Source organism: Perca fluviatilis, chromosome 23 (assembly GCF_010015445.1).
Source record: "Perca fluviatilis chromosome 23, GENO_Pfluv_1.0, whole genome shotgun sequence".
NCBI classification, from domain to species: domain Eukaryota; kingdom Metazoa; phylum Chordata; class Actinopteri; order Perciformes; family Percidae; genus Perca; species Perca fluviatilis.
In genome coordinates, this window is record NC_053134.1 from 11,304,083 (window position 1) to 11,317,384 (window position 13,302).

The 13,302-nt window shown below is 41.2% G+C and overlaps 1 protein-coding gene across 1 annotated transcript in view; it reads right to left on the bottom strand.

The window, feature by feature from the left end:
• The window catches only part of snd1 (staphylococcal nuclease and tudor domain containing 1), a 178,449-nt gene that overhangs the window by 34,089 nt on the left and 131,058 nt on the right, over positions 1-13,302 (bottom strand). The window contains exon 18 of the mRNA XM_039791245.1: positions 4,944-5,085. Coding sequence (XP_039647179.1) covers positions 4,944-5,085 — 142 coding nt within the window. The remainder of the gene's footprint in view (positions 1-4,943; positions 5,086-13,302) is intronic.

Below are 13,302 nucleotides of genomic sequence, written 5' to 3' on the forward strand. Positions count from 1 at the left end.
AACTGCGCTGCAGCTGAGGCTGGAGATGGGCAGAAAATGTGTGTTTGTCGGTCGGGGCCCGGGCCTCGCAATCCAGCCCCTCGGAGGTGACAACTACAGTAAGTGAGGTCCAAATCGGTAGGAGGCTGCTAGCTAGGCAAAGAAAACCCTGTAGGAATGTTGTCCAGTGATACAGTCTGTAGGCCAGGACAGTCCATGCAGGCAGGATCTAACATGTCTGTGTGCTGTGTCTAACTCATACACAGGAATCAGGTGTGTATACAACAAAAAGAACAGGTGATAACAAGCATGGTTACAAAAATGGAACAAACATCATGCTGGGGATTACATATCTGCACTAAGCATCCAATGTATCCCTCTAGCTCTATTCAAAACCTTCCAATAATTCGTACGGACTATGGAATTGGGGCACTGATTAAGAGTTCTTAGGGAAACTAATACTCCTGTACTTTATGTCTTTGATTTAAGTGGCAGAGCATCCCATGCTCAGGTTGCAGACATTTTGGCACCCATAATGACTTCAGGGCTATATTTAGCAAGTTTTTTGTTTTTGTTTTGTTTTTTTAATTATGTGGACTCTCCAGCATAGTGGCAAAGCAACAACCATGAACAGCATAGAGTCACTTACTCCCCCCTGTGCCTGGAGTGGCCTTTGTCTTTTAGTGTGCAAGGTCACACAGATCTATGCAGGTCCCCCTCTGACAGTAATTACATATAGCCTCCGGAGAGAAAGCGCGCACGCGCACACGCACAAGGAAAAGAGGGAGAGAAAAGAGAGAAAGCAGTATGAAGAAGATACAATATTTGTGGGGAGGAAAGTGAGACAATGAGAGATAAACACATACTGCAACAGATAAAGACCCTTAAAATAAACTGAGGATTAAAAAGCGCAATCCCTCAAGCTTCTCAGTGACTCGGAAAAAAAACACATTCCTAACGTGAAATTAATCACTTATCGAGCTTGTGTAAAGATACCCATATATACAAAAGCAGCACTTAAGAGTAATTAAATGTGAATAATTAAAATGGGAAAAGGGGTACGGAGCGCTTAGGACCCCCGGGGAACAAAAGATATTATAAACTGCACTTTCTCCACAAAATATGAGAATCACTTAGACGATAACAGCATAAAGATTATTTCAAGGGCCTATGTTTGTTCATTTAAGTGCAACAGCTGTGGAGACTTCAATCACCACTGCTCTTAACAGACCACAATAAATAAAGAAATAAACACATCCAGGCATAGAAGATAGCCACACTCCCACCAGCTTAATAGTTTGGATACAGCATTTACATATTAATGGCTGTAACCCTACTGTTTTTTTGTTTTGCCTTTGTCTTCTTTATTGCTCTGTAACAGATGTACTGTCCACTTACTGTATGCTTTTACAACATCTGGTATCTTGCCCTACTGGACTGCTATTATCTGCTGCCATCTGCCTCTGCTGACCCAATCTAGCATACCCCGTTCTTACTGGGGTAGCATACTTATTTATCTTTCCATATTATGAAAGTTTTAACCTCCTTCTCCTGATTGCTAGTATTATTCTGCTACCTGGAATATTTCACTGCTTTTCGTTCTCTTCTCTCATCTGTGACACTTTAATTTTCCTACGTCGAATTAATAAAGTTAATTTTATCTCATTGAAACAACGGTGGAAGCAAATGGGAGCTTAACTGCAGACAGAAAAATGACTTTCTGTGCCAGTCGCAGCTGTATTTTCAATCATTTTTGTTTTTATAAATGCAGCTATTTTTCACGAATAGCTTTACACCCACAATAAAAGCTGTGGTTATTGGGTTCGCAACTATCATCAATGGCGACATGGTTTTATTCTCTCGTTCAAGGTACTTTCACTGAGGCTTGTTCCTGGCTTCCAAAGTGAACCTCAGGTGAGACCAGGGGAGAGCCAGTTAGGCTTGCACTCCATGTCAGAAGTGTGCTACACCTCAACGATGGTCAAGGAGAACTCAATTAAAGTGTTTGCTCCAACTGGCAAATGGAGTGCTGGTAGTGGTTGCCAAAAACACTGACTGAATAGGCGGTAATTTTGTAACAGGACAGGTGATAATGCCTAGGTGTCGTGGTAGCGAACAATCCAACTCGTAGCATAATGTGGATCTAAGAAGGTTGATTTTTGATAAGATGCATCATGAAGGTGTTGATTTAACTCTGTGGTAACTTGTTGGTTGCATTTGAATGCTAATATTATATATATATATCTCCCATTTGGTTTTGTTCTGAATCAATTACTTGACAGTAGAGCCCGACCGATAAAGATTTTTAAGGCCAATATCGATACAAATATTTGATGATATATATATATATATATATATATATATATATATATAAAATATATAATATATATATATATATATATATATATATATATATATATATATATATATATATATATATATATATATATATATATATGAGGGGATGAGAACAATCATAACATATACAAAAAAATCTATTTCACATGATTGGGAACATGAACTATGGTACACACTATAACCGCTCTATCATTTATGTGGTAAGTGGTATGTTGTCATCAGTTGCAATCAAAAGTGTATTTATGAAATTCCGACAGAGTATATAAATTCCTTCACTTCAGAAATTGAGGAAAAGGGAAGAGGGGGGGTGGTGGAACATGTAATGATATTGCAAAGCACTCAGCTTGTATGATTTTACAGGCCCTAACACTTTGATGTGCTCTTCAAGGGGTTGGTATGACTTAATGTAGCTTTGAGGAAGCGTCAGCGAATATGAAAGAGAGCAAGGGAGAAAAAGAGACGGAGGAAGGCGGGGAGGGGCAAACAACGTGATATAGAGAGAGATGAGGAGAAGGAGGCAGGGGTGGGGACTGGTCAGGTTTTGCCTCCTGCTGAGAATAACACTTTTGAATTTTTTTTAACTAAAGCCTCTTGGTGGAAGAACACGGGCCAATTAAAGGGAAAAATAAATAAATAAAAAAAGCCCCAGCATTGCTGGATCATCTAAAATCATGCCTTTATATGGAAAAGATTAAATATATCACAGCTCTCCTGTCAAAATACACTGAGAACAGCAATATAAAAAAATGCAGTTTGTGTAGAATCTTTAAATGCAACACTTATGTTGCAACTGAGAAAAAGTTGTAAATAATTTGCATCTTGCGGTTTCCCTAGGTTCCTTATAGATATAAAGAATACATGAGAAATATGCTTAGGAATCAATAAAAACACTTTGGTTTGCTCTTTCATGTGGAGTTTAGTCACTGCATGTCTGCCAAAAGCCCCTAAACTCCAACTCCCTTAGATATTCCATAAAATAGGAAAAAACACATTTTGCCTGTACATTTCTTCTTCTTTTTTTTTTACTGCCGACAGTAAGTGATGCTGAAGGCCTTAGGTTAACATGTGCCATGTGCTGTACATTTCAGTCTCTTCCCGGTGACACATGATTTTGTTCAGTGATAAAACCCTGCACATAACCTTAACATCCCTCCTGACTTGCAGGGGAGAGTAGCTGAAGTAGCCAGAGGAGGTGTAAAGGCTTGAGATTTGAATCTGCAGCTCATGCCACCAAGATTAAAAACGTGCTTGTGCACACTTAACAACTGGAGGAAAGAAAGGTAGGTGGGGCATTCAAAAGAACAAATAAGGGCCAAATGCTTTCAGCACTCATATGTGATTGGATTATTATGGTGTGAGTGATGATTAGGCTCAAATTGGCAGTAAATGGAGGCAAATTAATTAATTACGGCAGTTAGGCAAACTAAGGAGTCAATGTCATGGCCTCTGACAGTCGACTGCCAATGAAGTAAGATGTGGGGGGCGGCTTTGAGAGGAAGACCTCCACATCCTGTACTGCTCCTACACACAAACTGGCAGACGATGAAGGGATAGGGCATTGGCATGGAAGCTTTAGATCTGTTCCAGCTAGTTTGTGAGTCAGGTTTTGGTTGTGACAGTCATTAAGTCACAAAACCCAAGGTGTCAAGGACAGGTTGCTTCAAATCCTAATACTCTTTCAAAGATCATAATGATGATTCAGAAAGGGGCATGGACATGTGCTTTTTGGTTATTCCAGCAGTCTCTCATTACGTGGACCTTAAAAATACTGACCGTGGTGGCAAAAATAGCAAAAGCGTTGCTTAGTGAATTTTAGCCAAAGAGTGAGCTCCGTCTGCCCTTAGTTACTGTTGCTACCTTGGAAAACTTACTGATAAACTGATGTGTGTATGCACTTGTAATTACACACGGATGCATATGTACAGTATACATATACACACACCTTGTTTTTGATATTGCAGAGGATGGCTCGTTAAGTATACTACCTAAAAGACGGACCGTCACCCAGAACACAACAGAATGAAGGGAGGTATTATGTACAACACAGACACACACAGAGAGAGAGAGAGAGAGGGAGAGGGAGAGAGAGAGAGGGGGAGAGAGCACGCTTGTCAGAGGGAGCAGCCATGCGGGAATACTAAGGATTGTTAGTTTTCCCATCTCCGAACTTTTCTCTCCTTACCTCCCCCTGTCACTGGTGACAAGAGGGGATGGTGTGATTTATTCCTGTCATTCAGTAGTAATAACAAGTAGGACGTCCTTTGTTTTGTCTCTACTGGTGGGAGGATACTGCAGCAAGGGATGAGGGGAATGTCAGAGTGGTAGAGATAATTGTCATTCATAAAGTCAGCTTTGGTGTTAAAAGGGAATAAAAAGGGAGAGCGTCCTTGCTCGCACCTCTGTGTGGAGAGATGTTGATAGTGGTATTTTGTGTAGGATTCCATAGGATGATGAAATAGTCACTGTAGAATGGTGTAATACATGTTCACGAAACAATTTCAACATTTGATCATTTTGATTGTTTGTCCATCTGAGTCCGTCATTCACGCATTCATGCACACACACACACACACACACAAAAAAAAAAAAACACAATCTCAATGTACCTGTCTCTACGTCCTGGGTGTAGAAGTGCAGGGTGTCGCAGATTTCGGTGACATATACTGCTCTGTAGTTGGCCACTCGTTCCTTCTCTTCCGTTACATGCACAACCTCCTCGACTGGTTTCTCCTCATAATTAGCCCAGATCTACAAGGGGGACAAGGGGGACACATCCAGGTCAGTGACCGCAACAAATACCAGACATGTGCAATACAAACACGATGCTTAAGTACTTTTGATTATTCTATTCTATAAGTTGAGAGGACAAAAAAAAAACATACAAATAAAGACAATAGATTGTGTGAAACAGAACATGACTAGTTTAATGTTGGGAAGATGGGAGTGTCCTTGATATGTCCAGTCACCTTTTCCCACCCACTTGAGACATAACAGTGATTCACACACTGATTTGGTGACCGATATCACGGTCTCTTTCTATATTCTGGTGAGAGCACCACAATAATAAAAGAGACCATAATATCATGCTGACATACCAGGCATGGTAACATTTTTGTTGCTCATTTTATTGGGCCAAATACGAACCCATGATGCGGACAGCATATGGTACAATCTTGTTTCTGCAACGGCTTTCGGAAACAACCACGACGTTACAAGGCTGCACCAAGATTACTTCTCTTTCGGCTCCGCATGAGAAACAGAGAGCAGGAGGCTCATTAGGGAGAAATGCTTTGCTTTGGGCCACATATCAAACTGCATGGATGTCAGAAGATGTGTGTGTGTTCGTGTGTTTACAAAGAGCAAGGGACGCAGCAGAAAGAGTCGGTGGTTGGCAAGACTAAATACAGGGTGCTTGTATACAGCTTCAAGTACAGTAATTGTATTAAGCACGTGCACCAACACAAGATGGTCAGGATGAAAGCGAGCTAATCAACTCCCTGCAGATGAAATGCTGGAGAAGGGGAGTACAGGAGATGTACAGGAGCAGACAGGGAGTAAAGATGGGCGGGGAACTCAAAAGTCAAAAAGTGCAACAAAGCTTCACAGTGCTCCAACTTCTTCTGCAGAAGCAGCAGCAGCACAGCTTGTTACCGTTCATGTCTGCAGGCCATTTGGGAAGTGTTTACTTTTAAAGGTTATAGAAAGAGAGGGAAAAGAGGCAGACTCTTTTATTCTAACAGCGCAGTGATATTAGCCAATTAGGTTCTGGCTAATTATTTAACTGCATGGTATAATCAAGCTAATTAGATTAGCTAGTTTTAATGTTGTCATTTTTTTTTTTACTCTGCCTTAGCTCATCTGCAGAGCAACGCTAGTGTTAAAGACTTCATTAATCATACCCAAGGCTTTTTTTTAATATGCTGGCTCTCCAGCATGCTAAGATTATCCTTTTACCTTATTGATGTAGAGTGGCAAGAGTCTTGTGTGTGTGTGTGTGTGTGTGTGTGTGTGTGTGTGTGTGTGTGTGTGTGTGTGTGTTTCTCTGTGCACGCGACAGAGAAATTGGTGACAGAGAGTTGGAGGAAAAAAAACAACAACAATAGTCATTACCATTGAAGAAATGCTTCAAACTGTTACCCATGAAACAAGTGACAGAAGAACCGAGTGCTGCTGCCCTGCTTACCCCCTAAAAAAAGACAGGGTCATATTACCTAATTATATTCAGTTGTTCATCCCACAAAAGCTGCAAAGAAAAAAGAAGAAAAGAGCGGAAGAAGTGAAGGGGAAAAGAAGTGGAGGAAGGAGGGAAAAAAGCAGGTAGAAATTCTTGGGATTGAGGGCGAGCAAGGTTAATGAAGACCGAAAACGCAGCCACGCTCCGTAAACCCCAAGATTGTACGGCCTTAGACAGGCACGTGCATTATGAGCACACTTATATGCAGCCATATGCACACACTATATGCACAGTCACAAATGCTGGAATATAAACATGCTTCCCACATTGCAACTGAGCTGAGATGGCTTGGCTTTTAATCAAACCTGCAGCACCAATTAGGGAAGACAAAGATTAGAGTGTCACCTTTCATTAGACTGGTGGCCATCACAGCGACACCTTTAGCGTGGTAGCAGGTGGGTGGGCTTATGCCGGGATTGGACACCAAGCGCAGCCACAAGGCTTCCTGTTGACCTCTGGCTTTGTGTTGAGTGTGGCTGTCACAGTGACAAGAGACGGGTACAAAGACCGATAGAAAAACCCATTTGTTCCCCGTTGAAAGTACTCTATGAAGCACTACATGTGCTGAAGAGATAACTACCGCTTGATTGAAATTTAGAGGTTGCACAAGTACATACAAAGTCAATAAGACGAAACAAACGGCTGTCCCATCTGACATTGCGTCCTTGTATATCAGTTTTCCACTGAAAATGACATCCTGCTGCTTCTTCTACTCTCTTTATAGCTGTATTTTTGAATTGGGGCTAACGCGGAGGCATAGCGTGAGTGGCACGCAGAGCAGCAGCAGTGGTAGCTTCCGTCTGCTTTGGGTAGTGTTTTGGGCGCATAGCGCAAGAGAAACGTGAGCCGTTATGTAGCCTGGAGTGATCAAAATAGAAGCATAAAAAACGATGATGATAGAATGAAACTGCTCCTGCATAGGCACGCCATAAGAGGTGCTTGTATACAGCTTCAAGTACAGTAATTGTATTAAGCACGTGCACCAACACAAGATGGTCAGGATGAAAGCGAGCTAATCAACTCCCTGCAGATGAAATGCTGGAGAAGGGGAGTACAGGAGATTTACAGGAGCAGACAGGGAGTAAAGATGGGCGGGGAACTCGAAAGTCAAAAAGTGCAACAAAGCTTCACAGTGCTCCAACTTCTTCTGCAGAAGCAGCAGCAGCACAGCTTGTTACCGTTCATGTCTGCAGGCCATTTGGGAAGCGTTTAACTAGCACGCCATAAGGGTCACAAATTGAGCTGAAAATGTTTCAATGAAATGTTTAAGAAAACAAGTTTTGGTTACCCCAAGTTGCACAAAAGGAGGCCTGGGGGGAAAAAAAACATTTGAAGTAGTTGTAGCTCTGGTGAGTATTTACGATATCGAATGGTAATCGCTGAGCAGAAGCTATCACTCACACAAACACATTTCACAAAAACTGCACGTAAAAAAAAAAAAGTAAAACTATCTCTTCTTTAACATCGACATAGCCAAATGAAATTATTTTACACCGTTAGAAACACTGTAGAGCTTCATCTCTTTTTAAAGCGCAAATACATGCACAGACACACGCACGAACACACGCACACACACACACGCTGTGCCCAGGGCTGGTGACCTTCCGTGAGCAGCCAACCATCCCGTTTGTTCCACTTGAATGCAGGTATGTGACTGCTGCTTCTGCTGCTGCTCTGCAACTGCAGCCAGACGCTAGAGCCACCAAGCTGCCAGAGACAATGTGAGAGAGAGAGAGAGAGAGAGAGAGAGAGAGAGAGAGAGAGAGAGATAGATAGATAGAAAGAAAGATGGGAAAAAGGCTGAAAGGACAACAAGTCCTAATAATGGAGGCCAAGCTGAGAGAGATGGCAGGTTAGGCTAACCTTCACAAGCCCTGAATGACAAAACACACACATACACTCGAGTGGGTCCAGTGGGGTAATATGATGATGGAGCCATGTTGCCACATGAAAGAAGTGTTCAAGCATGTGTGGTTAGGATTAAGCCTGTTCCCATTTCCATTTTACAAATCTGTTTTCTTCTCTACCTTTTCTTCTCTTCCTCTGCTATTTCCTGACTTCCCTTTTCTTGCAACATCTCTGTAATCCTACGGCTTTTTCATCTGGTTCTTCTTTTTTCAACAACACTACAGTAAAAAAAAAAAAAAAAAGTAGTTCACAATTGAAAAATATTTTCCGTTTATAGAATTTATGACTTTCTGAGACACCAGCCACTGTAACCTTAAATAGCCAAATTGGTCTCCTATACAAGTGAAACCTGGATGCACAATGCCTAGCGCCCTGAAGGAGAAATACCTGGTTATAGCCAAATCGTTATATCAATTCCCTGTTGGCGAGTCTTACTTTCCCAGCCTGGAACACCGGAACCCGATTGAAAAAGAGTAGCACCTTGACAAGTGCAGCCCTATTTTGGAGTTAAGTCGGCGGCTGATTAGCTTAGTGCCGTTTTGTCCGAATATCTCTAATTTGATGAAGAGCGCGGCAGCCTAGAACGACTAAGCAACTGTGCTACATTTGTACAGTGGATTTACACATACAAGCACAGGTGGGTGAATACACAGACAGATGGATGACTGAACACACACGGTGCCAGAACAAGGGGGTGAGGGCTGGTTTGAACACTGATTTAAGGTGGCAGTGTGTCAATTCAAGTAGTGTGTGTGTGTGTGTGTGTGTGTGTGTGTGTGTGTGTGTGTGTGTGTGTGTGTGTGTGTGTGTGTGTGTGTGTGCTTGTGTGTGTGTTTGTGTGTGTGGTCTATGGATAAAAAAATCGCCACTGCTCTCGAAAGTACACACTATGCACTTTATTATGAAGCAAGTGCCTACATTTATATGATAAAAAGACACAAATGGTTTAAACCTATAACTGTTAAGTGAAACATTTGTACAATATTTAAAAACTGACTAACTGACCGACTCATATTTCCAACACTCAAATCTGGTTTACAAGTTGTTTTGAACTGAATCTCTAAAAAAGGTTTCTACTATTTGAGAAAAATATAATCACTCTCCTATGAAATTAAGAACATCTTACACCCCTTTTGTGATTAATCCGACACACTCCGAAGAGAGCGCTCCTCGAACAGAACGTTATGAGCACTACACTAAATACAGCCCAAACAGTCCAACAATTCCTCATTAACCTGTCTTCCATTCACTACTGCACTCGCATATATACAGAACTCGACAGCTGCAGTATGCACATGTCGCTGCCCACAGATTCAACCACACGTCAGTGGACAAGGTTGGTCAGATCTCGCAACCCGTGACAAACTTGTGTAGTTCTGAAACAATGCAGCTGTCGCACAATAGCAGAAGTATAGAGTAATATGAGCAAGATAATATAGAGTGGGCTCCCTTCTTACATAGTTCCATTGTTAATTCATTACCCAATCCCACTTGGAGAACAATTGTAGGAGCATGTTAGTCATAAGAGTGCACTTTGTGAATCAATTTAGCCCCTATTATATCCCTGATGAATCCCTTTTAGAGAGAATGGTTAATTAATTCCATCGAGGGCACGTTCACTTGTAGCCTTTTTTTTTTCTTTAGAAGCTCACTTCAAAAGGCGTAACAATACACCTAAGAATAGAGAGGACCATATTTACCTATGATTGATTGTATTCTGTTTAGATGCTAGCTAGGTGAGATGGAATCAAAGGGAAGTCTGTAAAGGTTGCATATTTAAATGAAAAGTTAAACACTGCCTGAACTTTTTTTTTGCTGTAAATCTAATCCCTCTGTTACTAAATGTAGTACAACACTCAGTGCTTAAATCTGCCCAAACAGTGATATTATTTTAAATAACTCTGCATTTATGTTCTATTTTAGTGTTTAGGATGTCCCTTCCATGATATTATGTACATACATTATCCCTGTCATTAGCTCTAGAAAAGAATTTGATTGGCAGTGAGAAAGGGATCATTAGAAATCTGCATTAGAGTCACGATGATGAGTGGGACAGAGTTGGTGTGGCAGAAAGGTGGACGACCCTGGATTTCCTGTTGCTCGATGATGTCTGTATTGACTAAGCCATTAAAAGAGAGAATGATCAACAACCGAGGGGCAATCTGCCATATCACAGCTGCTAGGATTACGCTGCCTCCTCTTAAAGTCATAGGAACTTTATACATAATTATGATTTTTCAAGTGTATCTACTGTGTATACAATATGAGCATACACATTAGGTGCTTTTCAACATATGGCTTTAAATTAATATCTAACTTTTAAAAATCACCATATTAAGGGTGCATGGTTGCATTAAGCAGCTTGTTTTTTATTATCAATGATTAATATTTGCGTTGCTCTTGATCATGAAAGGTTAATGGCTGATAAATGGTTGTATTACTAAATACAGGTAGTGTCATTTTTGTTTACAAAATGTGATTTTATGTGGTGCAGTCTAAAATCACCCTTTATGAAATAAAAAAAAAAGCATAGGAATATTCTCTATGTGGCCATTTCAATAAAAATATACATCAAAATGGTGAAAAGAAAACCTTTCGTCCTTTTCGCTGAAGTGCAAATGTTCCTTTTCAAACCACTATGACTCACTGCCAACAACTGTGATGAGAGGTTGGCGTCGGGTAAGTTCTCAGAGCCGATAAAGGTACTACACTGACTAACTGACAGGCGGCATACCAGGGTCCCCCACTTTGATTTATGGACGTTTTAGAGTTCATTTGAGGTACAGTGATCACAATGTATGTGACACAACAGACCTTTTGACTTTATTGATCTCGATTGGACGGTGGGTTGAGTGACAGATGTCAGGGTGGCCCAATCGTTCTTGTACAGTAAAGAGAAAAGACATTAACCCAATGCAATCACCTGGCTCCAAGAGGCCCGCCTCCAAGGTTAAGAGGGGTTGTTGGTACATTAACCCTGATCGCTCGCCTTGTCGTGGTGGGATAAGAGAGGGGCAGCCATGGTAGTGGGAGGAGGGGACTTTGTCGGTATGCAAGCTTCTTTATCGTTCCTTCCCTGCTCTCCTCATATTCAGACATAAAGCATGGCAGCCTTGCATCATAAAACAAAGACTGTGTTAGTACACACAAACACACGTATGTGCACAGAGGCATAGTCGTGGCCTTGGGAAGAAACCAGGTTGAGCTACGATGTGGTTGCAACATCGTTCCTGCTACAGTGGGCTAATACAGCGCGACTGCTTATGGGCCTGCAAGGCCACACATTGGACACAGTGACATAAAATGTCGCCTGCACACAGGGCTATTTGACAAGCTGTAAAAACTGAAATCACACAGAACCAGTATTTCATGTTTGGGGAGGCAACTGCTTTAACACATCGAGCATGCAAAGAATTCCAAAGGCGGTTCATTTTTTTTGCCTTCTTGTCAAACAACAAATTATCTGTGTCAACATATACAGTATTACAATGGCTTTTTGCAATCAACTGTATGAAGCAGCAAGAAAAAATTATAATTATACACAAAAAAAAAAAAACTTCAGCACAGGCAAAAGTGCCATGTGTGAGGATTTCAGACAGCACCTCAAGCCAAGTTTCAACAGTTATCAATCAAATCCGTAAATCAATCCTATATTTGACTGCTTGCCAATGGAGAGGTCAAAACATGGGTTTTATGGTTTCTTGGTTTGCTGCCAGTTAAGATTCCAGAGACATTCTGAAAAATCTGGAGGTGAAAGTGAGAGAATATCACTACGTTTACAAGCTGTCAATTTTCGGGTTAAGGTCACTATTTGGGTTTCTGAAACATTCGGAATAACCCGTTTACATGCGTGAGCAGAGAGAGTTACTCCTACATGGAATTTGTAATCAAATGGCAATATCCCGACGTAAACGGCGACGCACGGTTAGCGTCTGGACGTAGCCTATACGGACAACCTTAAGACGCAATAACTTTTCGGTCACCTTCTTATAAATCTCACTATCTCGGTACTTTCTGCCGTCAACAAAAGACATTATATTCATGGTTTTCACCACACTAATAAAGAAATTGGTTTCTTCCTCGCTCCAAAAGTGTGGTGCTGTGCTGCGTCTCGCCATGTTTACCTCTACTTCTTGTTTACTTCCGGTATACTGCGCGCAGGTTTTCTGCATTGACATATATATAACTATATTATTATAGTATATAATTATATACTAATCGGGATATGCCGATACGCGTTTACATGACCAAAATTTCGGGTTAGAAAAGGGGTAACCCAGGTAGCATATTCGGGTTTTTAAAAACCGGAATATGAGCATATTCGGGTTTTTGCCGGTGTTTACATGGCCGTGCGCGACCGGGTTATTGCTAACATTCCGGTTTTGAACGGGTTATTGGCTGCATGTAAACGTAATCACTGATTCTGTAATTCTTTAATACTTGAAAAGAAAACAAAAATTCAATAGATTTTCAAGCCATTTCAGCCATTCCATTTCAGTTTACAGTGAATTCAGACAAAACAACAGTATTTGAGCCAAATACATAAAAAAATAAAATAAAGAGATACAGTGCTAAGATCCAGGTTCAAGCTGAGGCTACACTGACTAGATTTCAACTCTTGGATAAACTGTCGACCACTGGAACCCAATCAACCCTAATCTACTTAAATAAGAATATTAGAAAATAGGTGTCCACTTAACATCCCAAGCCAAACACTGAGGGGAAAGAGGGAACGCAGGAGACGGATGGAGGGATGAGTCTCTCGGATGTGGTTACTTAGCAGATAAATTATGCATTAAAACTGCACAGGTGGCGCGGTACAG